The sequence below is a fragment of the Aspergillus costaricaensis genome, assembly GCF_003184835.1.
Source record: "Aspergillus costaricaensis CBS 115574 unplaced genomic scaffold BO79scaffold_1, whole genome shotgun sequence".
Taxonomy (NCBI): domain Eukaryota; kingdom Fungi; phylum Ascomycota; class Eurotiomycetes; order Eurotiales; family Aspergillaceae; genus Aspergillus; species Aspergillus costaricensis.
Genome location: NW_020291801.1, coordinates 2,236,322 through 2,250,766, shown reverse-complemented (window position 1 = coordinate 2,250,766; position 14,445 = coordinate 2,236,322). Strand labels below are relative to the sequence as shown.

The 14,445-nt window shown below is 52.7% G+C and overlaps 4 protein-coding genes across 4 annotated transcripts; 2 read left to right on the top strand and 2 right to left on the bottom strand.

Annotated features, from left to right (window-relative positions):
• Nucleotides 1–138: 138 nt before the first annotated feature.
• fes1 (Hsp70 nucleotide exchange factor FES1) lies at nt 139–1,500 on the bottom strand. The gene is made up of 2 exons (XM_025680410.1): nt 904–1,500; nt 139–830 (listed from the first exon to the last, which is right to left on the bottom strand). Exons 1-2 carry the CDS (start codon nt 1,309–1,311, stop codon nt 585–587), a joined length of 654 nt encoding a protein of 217 aa, XP_025545586.1. The 5' UTR covers nt 1,312–1,500; the 3' UTR covers nt 139–584.
• Nucleotides 1,501–3,872: 2,372 nt separating this feature from the next.
• Nucleotides 3,873–5,705, top strand: act1 (actin ACT1; the record flags this gene model as incomplete). The annotated part of the gene is made up of 6 exons (XM_025685792.1): nt 3,873–3,879; nt 4,008–4,038; nt 4,296–4,351; nt 4,538–4,568; nt 4,643–5,414; nt 5,475–5,705. The coding sequence occupies 6 exons, from the start codon at nt 3,873–3,875 to the stop codon at nt 5,703–5,705; spliced, it is 1,128 nt and encodes a 375-aa protein (XP_025545585.1).
• Nucleotides 5,706–7,086: 1,381 nt separating this feature from the next.
• Nucleotides 7,087–10,080, bottom strand: ade1 (bifunctional aminoimidazole ribotide synthase/glycinamide ribotide synthase). Its single transcript, XM_025679159.1, has 4 exons — nt 10,037–10,080; nt 9,489–9,796; nt 8,891–9,418; nt 7,087–8,828 (listed from the first exon to the last, which is right to left on the bottom strand). The coding sequence occupies exons 2-4, from the start codon at nt 9,766–9,768 to the stop codon at nt 7,210–7,212; spliced, it is 2,427 nt and encodes an 808-aa protein (XP_025545584.1). The 5' UTR covers nt 9,769–9,796; nt 10,037–10,080; the 3' UTR covers nt 7,087–7,209.
• Nucleotides 10,081–10,653: 573 nt separating this feature from the next.
• Nucleotides 10,654–13,216, top strand: BO79DRAFT_185597 (mitochondrial mRNA processing protein PET127; the record flags this gene model as incomplete). The annotated part of the gene is made up of 5 exons (XM_025680409.1): nt 10,654–10,921; nt 11,013–11,276; nt 11,333–11,423; nt 11,482–11,545; nt 11,617–13,216. Exons 1-5 carry the CDS (start codon nt 10,733–10,735, stop codon nt 13,214–13,216), a joined length of 2,208 nt encoding a protein of 735 aa, XP_025545583.1. The 5' UTR covers nt 10,654–10,732.
• Between the last annotated feature and the right edge of the window lie 1,229 nt (nt 13,217–14,445).

Genomic DNA, 14,445 nt, shown 5'->3' with positions numbered 1-14,445 from the left:
GGTTTCATGATGTACAGTACACGCGTTGCCAAGATAAGGTTAACTATGGCTGGTAATCCCAGGTAATAAAATAAACTATCTTATGAAGATGATCTACAGGCATCCATTGTTTATGTTTGTGAAATGAAGTGATATCATGTTCAATGTTTATATATTTCTTGGCATAGGGCGCATGGCATCTCTAAGTAGCGCAGGGTATCTAATTCCAGGCAGCCATGTGGACTGCCAAGGACGGTAAATCGCATCTAGCTGTGCACCATGTTCCATCTGATCTGTTTCGGATCAAGTGGGGTGAGAACCCTCCCATAGCTTTTGAACCGTGAGCCTCAACATGGTGGCGGGTGCCTATCACGGCATGCCATCATTGCGCCAGAATCGTCGCTCAACTTTGTCCAAGTCGACTGCCTAGCCCAGCCACATCATACCGGGGAAGATCATCCCTACGTATACGCGCAATGCACGTATGCCTCGAGGGCTCTGCTCTTGACATCGGCCACGTGCTAGCCAGATGACGACGAAGTAGGCTCGCTAGGCTACAGCATCCTATCAACAGTACATCTCACATATGTCGATTTGACTTTTCTTCAAGCAGAAGCCTCGACCTTGTGAGCACGGAGCTTGTCCATGAGCGCATCGACGGCATCCATGTCTCCGGCGTCGATCTTGTCACGAGAGTAACCCTCGGGGAGACTCTTAGTCACCTCGTCCATGGAGGGCTGGTAGTTGCGGACTGCCGAAGAGATAGCGTAAACGGCCTTCTTGCGAACAACGGGAGTGGTGTCCGTGGTGGCAATGGTGACGAGCTTCGGAAGGGCGTTCAAGACGATAAGCTATTGTGGGGCATGTGTTAGTTTTGTTTAGAATTTCAACAGAAAGGGGACAAATAAGACATCAATAACATACCTTATCCTGCGACTTTTCGTTGTTCTGGACAGCCGTACCAATGCACCACGCCGCCATGCGACGCATGTCCGGTTCCTTGTGGTCAAGCAGCTCGACCAGAGGGGTCCACAGACCCAGAGGCTCCAGGTTGTTTGCGTTGTCGATTGACTCGATGAGCTGTTCGAAGTTGTCGAATGCGATCAACTTGTTCTCCAAGTCGACTTCATCGGAGCGGAGGGCTTCCATGGCGGCTTTCATCAGGTCGGCTTCGGAGGGACCGCCGAATAGCGTCGAGAGCATCTGCGGCGTGAGGCCGCGGGAGGGATCGGCGGGGGCATTGTTGCCAGAGTCGTTCTTATCACCAGAGGCTTGCTCCTCGGTAGCGGCCTTGATACTCCATTTAAGGAGACTGTTCATGTTGGGGTCCATGGTGTTGATGTGGGGATGGTTCGGTGGTGGAGAGTAAAATTTGTGTTGGAGGTGGTGAGGTGTCTAGATGACGGTTGGGGGTTGTTGAAAAAGGACAATAGGCAGAAAGTAAGATTATGTGGACTGTATCAATCACTATGAAATGATCTCTATAGCAAGAATATGGTGGTGGATGTGATTGTGCAAAAAGATGCGCCGGTGTTCTATGAAGGTAAAGAAAAAGCGTGACGTTCTGGACGAATCGAGAGGGTTCATGCGGCTCCGACGGCCTTCCACCTCCTTCCACCGCAACGCTGACACTCAAGTCTGCGAGAGAAGGGAACAACAATTGCAGTCCTCTTTACTTTTACTTGACAGAGCCATATGATGTATCTGCTTGGATTCTCATACTGATAGTATCTTCTCTGTATAGCTGGCTATCTTGATCAAATCAAGACCAGCCAGCGGCGCTGCAGTGTACCCCGCCATGCTCGGATAACCCCGCGATGCGGTCATACATGCCCGATATGCAGTGACTTCTGGCTGCTGTTCACCGACCGAGACATTTCTGCGCGTGGCACGAGGATACCGTTGGATGACCATGCATTCTTCACTGGTCTGCACCGCCAATGAAGATCGGCTTACGAAGAATCAACGCGGCCCTTGTGCGATTGACATTCCATGGGGCGGGCATCAGTTCTGGCTAGGCTTTCTTCTTCGAAGCCCCCATTTTCGGGGGCCCGGTGGGAAAACGGCGGTAAAGAAATCTGACAGCGCATAGGAATTGACCGGAATCGAAGGGCATCAGTCGATCATTTCTACCTGACGTGGAATTAGGGATACTACAGATATGACGGAGTACGGAGAGAACAGCGGACATGGAGACGATCAGGCAATTGCATTATTAAACTAAAGAGGATACAAATTCAGGGATAAGAAACGGCCACGCTAGAGGCTAAGGAGACACGAACGAGGGGCAAAAGAGTACGAACCCCTTAAAAGCCGGACAGACCAAGTGGTTCAGATTTAGTGAATGGGGGGGAAGGATCCAGAAGCCTGAAGTTTGGACCGGTCGGGCTATGGTCATCGCCCATTCTCAGCTCTTGGTTGTTCCCTGGCCCGTCGGCTCCAAGGCGGGCAGTGCTATTATTATCCAGTCGTGGGTAAGCTAACGCTGTAGGCTATCATCATCACTATCATAATCATCATCATCGGGCCATGATTATTATTGTTCCAACCTTGTTCAGTGGTACACATTCGGGCTGAGCCATTGACGGCGGCAACCCTGGGTCGGGTTCAGCCCCACGAGGGTGCGCAAGTGTTTTTGCCATCGTGATTATTATTTCCCTCCTTCTGGTGTTCCCTCCTGCCTGCTCTTTCTCAGCCCTTCGGAAGGGCCACCTCAACGGAATGTCCGGGTGAGAGGAACAGTAAGGGAAGACAAGTTGATTGATTGTAGGAAGGCCACAATCATTCTGCCTAGAGGCAACCATGGTGGGAAGGTTGACATCAGATTGGGTGTATATAAACAATGGTGGAAGAGTACATCCACGGAAATGCATACTTCCATAACCACCATTATCTATCTCTTCCCTCGTTCTCTACATTGTCTTGATATACATACATCGGATCTCTCTATCTCTCTCCGGCCAGATAGTACTTCTCAGCTTTAGCAACAAGTACACGTTCTGGTCCCCCTTTAGCGCCCTGAGTGTATTAAATTACCCGCTTACCTGACGAGCGGTACTCGGCGTGAAAGTGTGGCGGTGACAGCACTGGGACTAAACGGCACTAGTGCTCCCGGCGGTGCAATCAACGTTGCCGAAACACCCGGACTAGACTCGGAAAAGCCTAGAGTGGGACCCACTTCACCCCGCCTGATCCAGTCCAACCTCTCCCTTTTTCGCAGTCATTCCCCCTCCCCCTTAAGTTGGTGTGTATCTGGCGTAAAAAAGGGACCTTCCAGACTGGTTGGAAGAACGTTGACTGGTGTGTATTGCCTCTCCCCTTTCAGGTTTCCTGGTCTTGTCTTCCTCCATCCGTGACTCCGTATTCGTAGAAGTGGTGCCTACTGGAGACTTCATTAATTAAAATTGGACATTTTTTCGCCCCTAATTGACCGATCATATATAGTTACTATCTAAGATACTTGAGCAGCAGCGAAGTTAGTATGTGCTGACTGACTATCGCTTTCACCCCCCCCTCCCCCTACTGAGTACGTACCAACCAGTCAATCTGACCAGAACCAAACCAGACCAGACAAAACCAAACCAAACCAAACCAGACCAAACCCAACCTGAACCAAACCCAACCAGGCCAACCCGCACCCACTCTTGCTTTCCACCACCGCCGACTCCCTACTAACCCGACGGCCTCCATCACTTTCCACTCCTCCCCCCGTTTCCTCCCTCTCCAACCTACTTACCTCAACTCATCCCATCTCTCTCTTGAACTTACTACTTCCCTCTTCTCTTTCCCGTCACTCCTCCCTTCCATCTCCATCTCCATCCCACTCTTCTCTTTCTTCTCTTCGTCTCTTTTTTTATTCCCCGTAGTCCGATTCTTAATCCCACACAGTCACCATGGAAGGTAAGGGCTTCCTGCCACCTTGCGTCTTGCTCGCTTCCCAAGCTTGCTCGCTCCCCCTCCCCCCTCCGTTACCCCCCTCAACGCCCACCTTTACAACTTGGCTAACATCTATTTTTTTCACCATCTAGAGGAAGTTGCTGCTCTCGTCATTGACAATGGGTATGTTACTCTGGGTTTTCGATGATTCTGGCGATGGATTCGTCCTGCTTGTTGTGGTTTCTCGCCAAGTCCAGGGGAGATGGTGCAAAACATATGTCCCCTTTTGGGGCTTGGTCGCGAAGATGAACTTGACTGGGATTCTCGCTGGCATTACTTGCCCACTCCCTTTGGCGCTTATGGCAAGAAACTGGGACAGCTCGATCGACTGGCCCGCGAGGCTGTGGTTTGCTCGATTATACTGACTTCTGTGTTCTCAGTTCGGGTATGTGCAAGGCCGGTTTCGCCGGTGACGATGCTCCCCGTGCCGTCTTCCGTAAGTCAACCCCCTCCTTGTCCACTGTGCTGGACGTTCTACCTACTGGCTTGATGGATTCTTCCCGCTCTTTCATGGCAATTGCCACCCATTGCGTCTTCGCGCCGGGCTGCTAGCTCATGTGGGGGCGGTGAATTACCCGCCATGTCAGCACCAGTTCGAATAGTGAACTAACTTGCGGTACAGCCTCCATTGTCGGTCGTCCCCGTCACCATGGGTAAAGCTCCCCTTTGTTCTCTCCTAATTGGCCTGCCAGGCTGGTTGATCAGTTTTGTCTAATGCCGCCCACAGTATCATGATTGGTATGGGTCAGAAGGACTCCTACGTCGGTGATGAGGCACAGTCCAAGCGTGGTATCCTTACCCTCAGATACCCCATTGAGCACGGTGTCGTCACGAACTGGGATGACATGGAGAAGATCTGGCACCACACCTTCTACAATGAACTCCGTGTCGCTCCTGAGGAGCACCCCGTTCTCTTGACCGAAGCCCCCATCAACCCCAAGTCCAACCGTGAGAAGATGACCCAGATCGTCTTCGAGACTTTCAACGCTCCCGCCTTCTACGTCTCCATCCAGGCCGTTCTGTCCCTGTACGCCTCCGGTCGTACCACCGGTATCGTTCTGGACTCTGGTGACGGTGTTACTCACGTCGTCCCCATCTACGAGGGTTTCGCCCTTCCCCACGCCATCTCCCGTGTCGACATGGCTGGTCGTGACCTGACGGATTACCTCATGAAGATCCTTGCCGAGCGTGGTTACACTTTCTCCACTACCGCTGAGCGTGAAATTGTCCGTGACATCAAGGAGAAGCTCTGCTACGTCGCTCTCGACTTCGAGCAGGAGATCCAGACCGCTTCCCAGAGCTCCAGCCTCGAGAAGTCCTACGAGCTTCCCGACGGTCAGGTCATCACCATCGGTAACGAGCGTTTCCGTGCTCCTGAGGCTCTGTTCGCTCCTAGCGTCCTGGGTCTGGAGAGCGGTGGTATCCACGAGACCACCTTCAACTCCATCATGAAGTGTGATGTTGATGTCCGTAAGGATCTGTACGGCAACATTGTCATGGTATGTTTTCAGCCTCCTTGATGCGTACGAAGTTGTCCTGATCACTAACACCCCCCTTAGTCTGGTGGTACTACCATGTACCCCGGTATCTCCGACCGTATGCAGAAGGAGATCACTGCCCTTGCTCCTTCTTCCATGAAGGTCAAGATCATTGCTCCTCCCGAGCGCAAGTACTCCGTCTGGATCGGTGGTTCCATCCTGGCCTCCCTGTCCACCTTCCAGCAGATGTGGATCTCCAAGCAGGAGTACGACGAGAGCGGTCCTTCGATCGTCCACCGCAAGTGCTTCTAAGGTATGTGCTTGTGTTCCAGGGATCATATCGGATCTTGCTAACGAGGTTCTTCTCTAGCTCTTGCGCGTGATCCGTTTCATACTCTCGTATTCCCCCATGTATTAAAAAGCCCGGAGACACTGGTGACTTGCGGGCCTCTCTGACTCGCACTAGGAGGAAGATCGCCTGAAAAAGGAACTTTTATTTTAGCTGTGGAATAGAGAAGGTTTTATTTTTTTTTGCAAACGCGTGTCACTACGGCAGCAGGCCACTTTTGTGGCGGCAACGAGTAAGAAAACCGGAGGGGCACGAGAAGCGGCGTAGGCGAGGGAATGTATATGGGAAGCTCTTCTTTTCCTTCAAATGTTCGACCTCGTGTTTGGCTCCTGTTCTCTCCTGTTGGGCCCGTTTCTTTGCCATTCTCGCCTTCGGGCTGGTTATAGCTTAAAAATGCTGCTGCGAATGTCGATCTTCTGTGGATGAGCCGGTCTGCTTTTTATCTTTTGTTTTCCCTTTCTTGATTCCTGCCTGCCCATTGAGCTCGTATGACTATCTATGACCTGGTGTCTTTTCACGGCCTCAACTTGGACTCTCCGTAGGACTTCGCCCAGTAATGCCTACTGTATACAACCCCAGAGGGAATGGGATAGCCTAGATCTCATCCAGCCATTCCCCAGACACACTGTCAACCTGTCACAGATAAGAGAGGCCACCCAGACTGTCGACCATGATGTCATGCCAGGCCTTCTAGACCGCGGGGAATGAAACTGGAGGTGTCCGATCTGGCGACCGTTTCGTTTCAGCCCAGCTCAACTAACTAGTACTGTAGTAGTAGCTACTAAGCCAGATGGGTAGTCGGTCCATGTTGCTTAGTAGCAAGTGGTTCGGACTTTGATACAACCCTGCGGGCAAGGTATCCTTTTACACTACGTATGTGTATTCAATCCTTGTATCATAGTGTAGTAATTGTAACCACTAGTATCTGTTTTTATCTGTTGGTTTCTAGTATAATACTCTGTAGCGAGTGCGTATGTTTGCTTCAATCGGTAGGAGTTGGGAGTGCAGTTGTTGGATGGAAAGCGCTATAGTTACTACTTACTATAATGGTAGTACTGGCTAGGATCCTTTAGGGTATGAGTTTCTGTTATTTTGATTAGAGCCTAAACGAGGATAGATGCAAGTGCTGATGGATTCGATGGGTGTGTCTTCAGGTTGTGAGATGATTAGTATGGTTGGTAACTTTGTACTGTGCCTGGTATGTGAGGCACATCTATTGTATACAGTGTAAACAAACGGAGTATGTGAACAGTGGAAATCTTGTATTCATTCATTCAAAACGTAACTTGATGATATCAAAATAATGCAAAAGTGTAAGGAAAAATAAAAGGGGAGGGATGTTCCCTCCTGCTTTTCTATGGATTTCATCTCCCATCATCCCAACCCGCCGCCCTCCGTGATTTTATCTAAATTTGACATCATATCATAACATAACTCTCTTTATCTGAAGTCTCAAAATTATCATATTTACGCATCCCAGGTCTCCAGACCAGTCAGGACACAGCCCTCCTCGCCTTCCTGCTTGACCTGGAGCTCACCGATCTGGTAGACCGTCTGGCCCTCCTTCTGGAGGAGCTCCGTGATGGCACCCTCGGAGCCCTTCTCCACGGCCAGGATCATACCCACACCGCAGTTGAAGGCGCGGGACATCTCCATGGCGGTGACGTTACCGTTCTGCTTCAGCCAGCGGAAGACAGGGGGCAGCTCCCAGGTGGAGACGTTGATGTGTGCGGCCAGAGTGGCGGGCAGCATACGGGGCACGTTGTCAAGCAGACCACCACCGGTGATGTGAGCGAGACCCTTGATAGCGGCGGAAGAGGTGGCCAGGGCCTTCAGGAGGGGCTTGACGTAGATGCGGGTAGGGGTGAGCAGAGCCTGGCCCAGGGTCTGGGGACCCGTGGCCGAGGGCATGGTGAAGGGAGCGGGGTCCTGGTAAGACAGACCCGAGCGCTCAACGATCTTGCGGACGAGAGAGTAACCGTTCGAGTGGGGACCGGACGAAGCCAGGGCCAGCAGGACGTCACCAGCCTTCATGGCGGTGGTGTCGGGCAGGATAGTGCGGGCGTTGGGGCCGGTGGTGTTGATGGCACCGACGGCGGCACCGACGGCGTCGTAGGACTCATCGATGAAGAGACCGGGCATCTCTGCGGTCTCACCACCGATTAGGGCGCAGCCAGCCTGGACACAGCCCTCAGCGACACCGGAAACGAAGGCAGAGGCGGTGGGGACGTCGAGCTTGCCGCAGGAGTAGCAGTCCAGGAAGAAGAGGGGCTCCGCACCCTGGACGACCAGGTCGTTGACGTTCATGGCGACCAAATCGATACCAACGGTGTTGTGCACGCCAGCAGCGTGGGCAATCTTGAGCTTGGTGCCGACACCGTCAATGGCACCGATGAGGGTAGGGGATTCGGGGTGGTAGGCGGAGTTGGCGGCGGCCAGAGAGAAGAGACCACCGAAGCCACCGATGACGGCGTCGGTACCGGGGCGCTTGGTCTGAGCGACGGAGCTCTTAATCTTCTGGACGAGGTCATTGCCGGCATCGATGGAAACACCGGCGGCGGCGTAGGTGAGAGACTCCTGCTGAGCAGCGGCAGCATCCCGCTGGCGGAAGGCCCGGTGGGCGATATCCTTGCGGTAGAACATGTCCTCGAAGTGGATGGTGGCGACGCCCTCGTAACTCTTGCGGACGGCCTCCTCGAGGCTGGATGCGGTGGCCGTGGAGGCAATGACACGGCCGCCAGCGGTCTGGAGCTCGTCACCGACGAGGTTGGTACCAGCGTGGAAGATCAAGGTGCCTTCGGGGGTAGGGTCCAGGGTGATCTTCTTGCCCTTGGCGTAGGAGTTGGGGTAGCCACCGGCCACGGCGATAACAGTGGTGGAGAAGTCGGGCTTGACCTTGATAGAGACACCGTCGAGCCAGTGCTCGGTGCAGGCGACCATGATCTCGGCCAAGTCGGTGTCGTCGGTGAGCAGGGGGAGGAGAGTCTGAGTCTCAGGGTCACCACCGCGGACATTGTACTCGAGAACCTTGGGGCCATTCTTGGTCATCATGAGACCGGTGAAAAGGATACCAACGAAGGGGAATCCTATAAAGTCATTGTGGTCAGCGAAGGAAAGTAGACTGAAACGGATATAGGGAAAGACGGACCATCTCTGCGCATGCCATCCACGGAGGGCTGAATGATAGAGCGGTCAATCTGAGCGAGAACCTCCGGGGAGGAGATGGGGGTCGGGGCGTAGCAACCCATGCCACCGGTGTTGGGGCCCTGGTCGCCATCAAAGATACGCTTGTGGTCCTGAGCGGCGGGAAGGGAGCGGATAGTGTAACCATCACTGAAGGTCAGGACACTGAGCTCGTCACCCTCGAGGTACTCCTCGATGACGACCTCGCTACCGGCCTCACCGAATTGGTTCTCGACCATCATTTCACGGAGGGCCTGGTGGGCCTCCTCCTTGGTAGTGGGGATGATGACACCCTTTCCACCGGCCAGACCATCGGCTTTGATGACGACCTGGTGAGAGACGGAGTCGAGGTACTGGCGAGCAGGCTCATATTCGTAGAAGTTCTCGTAGGCGGCGGTGGGGATGTTGTGACGCTTCATGAAGTCCTTAGAGAAGGTCTTGGAGCCCTCCATGCGGGCAGCGGCCTTGGAAGGACCGAAGCAGCGGATGCCAACTAGATTCGAAGGATTCAGGGTCAGCTACACACGAGACTGCGATTATTCCATGTCAAAGGACGGACTCACCGGCCTGGAAGTAACCCTGGATACCGTCGACGAGGGGAGCCTCAGGACCGGGGACAACAAGGTTGACACCGTTCTGCTGGGCGAAAGCAACGAGACCGGGGTAGTCATTGCCCTTGACGTTGACGCTCTGGATCTTGCTGTCGGGACCCTGAGCGGTGCCTCCATTGCCGGGAGCGACGTAGACAATGTCGACGCGGGGAGACTGGGTCAGTTTCCAAGCCAGCGCATGTTCACGGCCGCCATTGCCGACGATGAGAACGCGCAACCGTTCCGTAGTCATAGTGAAAGGTGCAGGGTTCTCTGAGGACCTGATTGACAAGAATAAGGTCAGAGAAGAAGCACAAATGTGCGGTTTGAGGGTGGTGAGAGGAGAGGAGGAAAGAGAGGGAAAGGAAGAGAGAGTGTGGAGGAGAAGATGGAGTGGATGGAGGGGCAAGTGAAACCCCCCATTGGGATACTTTGACTCATGGTTTCTTTCGGTCAAATGCCCCAGAACAAGTCCAATTGTGGAGGGTTCCATGCAAAGAGTAAAACAATTCTTTACTTACCTCGAGACCAAACTGCACACAGAGCTAGAAGAGCGAGAATGAGGAGCGAAAGAAGCAATGGGAGCAAACAAGAAAACCAAACTCAACTTTGTCGCTGGGAATTTTTTTTGACTTTTTTTATCGATTGGCGGCACGGCGGGGCCAATCAATTGCACCTCCGACCCCGGATTCGGAGTACAGCAGTAGGCAGGGTACAGAGTAGATGAATAGCTATTTAGTTGAATGTTTTGAACATTAAGATGTGCAAGAAAGAATTAAAGGGAGTAATAGGGATTAGAGTCTTTTCTTCTCTCATATCTCACATCCAAGAAGATCTCTCTCAAGTGTCGAGTCGCACTATCTCAGCTATACTCCGCGGGTACTTTGGAGATTACTGGCTGGTACTTCCTGGGTACATTGCCTGTTATCGATACCCGTTTGTATGGACAGACAAATACCACGCCGTATCCAGACCCGTATCTTATTTCCGTATCGATCATACCAATTACAAACATCGTATTAGATGAACTCCCCGGGCGGTGAACACACCCCGACGGGCAGAAAAGCCGAAGCGCGGCGAAGCTTCGAAGGCAAAAAAAATGTAGCTTTTCGATCAATTCCTCAGTTCATTCCTTCTCAGCGTCCCTTCCATCCCTCAAATCCTTCTTTGGCTGCTTCTGCATTCTTCTTCCATTGTCGCTCGTTGATTTGGCCCGAATGTATCGGGCCACCCTGCGGTCTGTCTCAGACCCTTTGCGCGAGCATGTCTGTCTCTCATGCTTAGCTCGCGGCCTCGAAGCCCAGCCCTGGGCTCGCCGCTTCCACACCGCGCCCAGGTTGCGCTCCCAGGCCACCGAGACTTCTTCCACGGTCGCCATTGAAGAGCAGCTTAAGGCACTAGAGAAGGTATGTATGCGACATTGAGATGCTCCCATCAAGAGCCACTAAGCGGAAGCTTGAAAACATGTGAATGCTAACCGCCTGCTGCTGCGGACAGAACCTCCCGGATAGAAGGACACCCACCCATGTCAAAAAGTCCCTTCGGACGCAAAACTCCAAGTCACCCCAAAATGCGGATAAGAAAGCGGTCCGAAAGGCCGCCAAGCAAGAAGCGATGAACATGCGCAAGACGGACCCTGCAAATGAGACTCCGAAGGAGGAGAACAAGCAACCGGAGCCGAAGGACAAGAAGGACCAAAAAGCTCGCGCGCAGCAGAAGACTGCTCCTGACTCCTCAACATCTCCCAAACCGCAGGTATTGGTCAGTCAGCTTCACCTTCCCACTTGGACTAGCCAGAGTCTAACTCTCCATGCTAGGCCAACAAACAGTCTACCAAATTACAGCTTCCTGTTCCGATCACCGGAAAGGACACCGGAAAGATCAATGCAGACCGAGACTCCGTGAAAGGTGCGTCTTCCTCAAGCGACTTGTGAAATCTCCTACTGGATCACTAACTAGCGCAAAGCCCTGGATGTCGAGACCCCCGAAGTCCCGCAACTGGCCTATGGCCTGGACAGAGTGCTGTTCAAGTAAGTTGTTTCATATGCCCCTAGGAACCAGTCGCTTTCAAAGCGGAGCTAACAGCTGCTGTTACATACAGCCCGGGAGTCTACCATCTTCGGGATCCCCGATCGCGCGTCTACAATTTCGATCCATACCTTGGCTCCATTATGCCTGTCACCGAATTCGACTTCGAAGCGTTGAAGGAATACATCACCTCCTCTAAGGACGAGCAGTTACGGGGCCTGGCGCAGAAGGAGAAGAAGAAGTACATTGGCTCCTCATCCAGTATGACATCCGTGTTGTCGCACTTCCACTATCTTCTGTCCTACTGGAGAGAGGTCAACATCCAACAAGTGTCGCGCGGCTTTCAGGAAAGGCTGCGCACCTTCACGCGGCTCTTGCGAGCTCCCTCGGCCATGTTTCTGCGCTACCAGAACGGCGTCTATGCCATCGATGCCGATAAGGAGCATGACACGGCCAACATTCTCATGAATCTGGGTAAATCGATGGAGAAGCTCTTGACTATGCCAAAGGAGGAATTCGAGCGCTATCGACGATCCAGCTCCAACAAGATCTCCGCCGAAGAGGAGCAGGCAGTGCCCGAAGCCTACCACTACTCGACCTACGGCGATTTCCTGATGCGTTCACAGCTGGATGCCTACGACCCGCGGCTCCCCGGTACCGGCATGTTCGATTTGAAGACCCGGGCGGTGGCCTCCATTCGCATGGACGCCAAGAACTTCGAGCACGGCCTGGGCTACGAGATCCGGAAAGCCCACGGCACCTACGAGTCGTATGAGCGCGAGTACTACGACATGATCCGGGCCGCTCTCCTCAAGTACTCCCTCCAGGTGCGCATCGGCCGCATGGACGGTATCTTCGTGGCTTTCCACAACATCGAGCGCATCTTCGGATTCCAGTACCTCAGCTTGCCCGAACTGGACATGGCATTGCACGGTCAATACGACACCACCCTGGGAGACCGGGAGTTCCTCCTGAGTCTGCAGCTCTGGAACAAGGTTCTCAACAAGGTCACGGCCCGATTCCCCAAACAATCTCTCCGCTTCCACTTCGAGACCCGTGACTCCACGGCCGGACCCCCGTACATGTACATCTTCGCCGAGCCCGTCACCGACGAGGAAATCCACGCAATCCAAACGAAGAACCAAGCCGAAATCGACGCCTACCAGCGCCGCGTACTCGACCTCCCCGGTCGCGCCGACGAAGACGACGACACAACAACAACAACCACCAACGACACTGAAGACATCCCCGCCGACTTCGAGTCTTCCAGCTCCGCAGACGACCTGACCGAAGACTCCGCCACAACCAAGTCCGAGACCTCCCAAGACGAAGCCGAGACGACCCCAAGCAAAGAAATCATGGGCTTTGCCCTCACCGTCCGCAACATCGTGGATGGCGAATACGTGGACCGCCCGATCCAGTTCCAATCCCCTAACAAGTGGTCCGTGGACTACGAATTGAACCACCTCGACAGTAACAAGTGCTGGAAACTCTACAACGCGTGCCAGGAACGTCGCCGGAAGGCTCTCTCCGGCCGCGGCGAGGACGAAACTGACGTTGCGGCCAATACGTACATTCGCCGTCTCCGCGAATACGCCAAGAAAGGTCGCAAGTACCGCAAGGAGCAGAATAAACTGGATGAGCAGGAGAAGCTAGTCGTTTTGCGCGATTAAGCTTTGTCTACTACCTCTTTCCTCTGTCTCCTGCTGTTTTCGGCTAGGCGGAACGGTGGATTGAGGATGATTGATTGATTAATTGATTCACTGATGGATTGATCACCTCGCGGCGCGAGAAGGCATTTTATCTACCTAATCAATCAGTCAATCGATCTAATCTGCTGCTCCGCCTCTCTTTTCGATACCTACTCTTCACCTCATCAATACTCTCTATAGATACCTCATGCTCCCTTACACCTTATATGTATGTATACTATAATGATCTCAAATATTCTCCTTTCACACCTGGGCTGCAACCAATGTCATTGTAGCCTGCTGGGTGTTGTTTCTTCTGAATTGTCTGTGCTCTCTTCTTCGATTTATTATCGTAGACGCCGGTGATATTGTAAGTCTGTCTGTTGGTAGCTATTCGATAGTGGTTCTTAGTGAATGGTAGAATATAGATATGGTAAGAATAGGCAGGCATACGATACGATAAACAGAAAGGACATCCAAGTGTAAGATCAACCGAGATATCATCCCATTGTAGTAAGTAGTATACACATGTATTCACAGATGGTTGCTCTCTACACATCATATCAACAATACACCGACTGTGCTGACCCGACCAAAGAAACGAAATAATCAATTACAGGCCACTCATTCATGGGTCACATGGTCTTTGTCCCCCTGCGGGTCAATCCTCTCCATGACGGAGAATATTCTCTATGACATTAACAATTAGGGCATCAATGGGCTTCAACGAAAAGAAAAAAACAAAGGCGATAGATCCGCAAAGCACCATCAAAACCCAGGGTTCTCGAAAAGGAAATTTAAAGGAACGCCACCTAGCCCTTGCGCCAAACAGCAAGATGCGAAACCAAGTGCTCTTGCTTTTCCCGGGGCAACTGCCCCTTGAGGCTAACACATGATAGAAGGAAAATCGGAGATGAGAGAGGGACACGAAAGAGGTGGTAAGTGTCCGGTGGACACGCCAGAATTCTGAGTACCAGCTGGCGCGAGAGGACACAGAACCGAGAGAGAAAGAGAAGAGGAAAGAGAAGAGGTAAAGGAAACAACGGATGGTCAAGGATCGATGCCCTTTCTGAGAGGCAGGAGAGGAATGAATACCGGCGTCGTCCACTGCGCGGGGAATCGGTGCTTCGGTAAGGAGATGGAGGGAAAGGAAAAGAGGAAGGGGATGGATGTAGATGGAGAGCCGAACGGTGACGGCGTAAAACACGAGG

Bases quoted from the DNA above. Each gene is read 5' to 3' on its own strand.
- fes1 (XM_025680410.1), bottom strand. From the start codon at position 1,311: ATGGACCCCAACATGAACAGTCTCCTTAAATGGAGTATCAAGGCCGCT. The intron at 831-903 runs GTATGTTATTGA...GCCCCACAATAG, and splicing joins ACGAAAAGTCGCAGGATAAG to CTTATCGTCTTGAACGCCCT.
- ade1 (XM_025679159.1), bottom strand. From the start codon at position 9,768: ATGACTACGGAACGGTTGCGCGTTCTCATCGTCGGCAATGGCGGCCGT. The intron at 9,419-9,488 runs GTGAGTCCGTCC...CTTCGAATCTAG, and splicing joins CCAGGGTTACTTCCAGGCCG to TTGGCATCCGCTGCTTCGGT. The intron at 8,829-8,890 runs GTCCGTCTTTCC...ATGACTTTATAG, and splicing joins GGATGGCATGCGCAGAGATG to GATTCCCCTTCGTTGGTATC.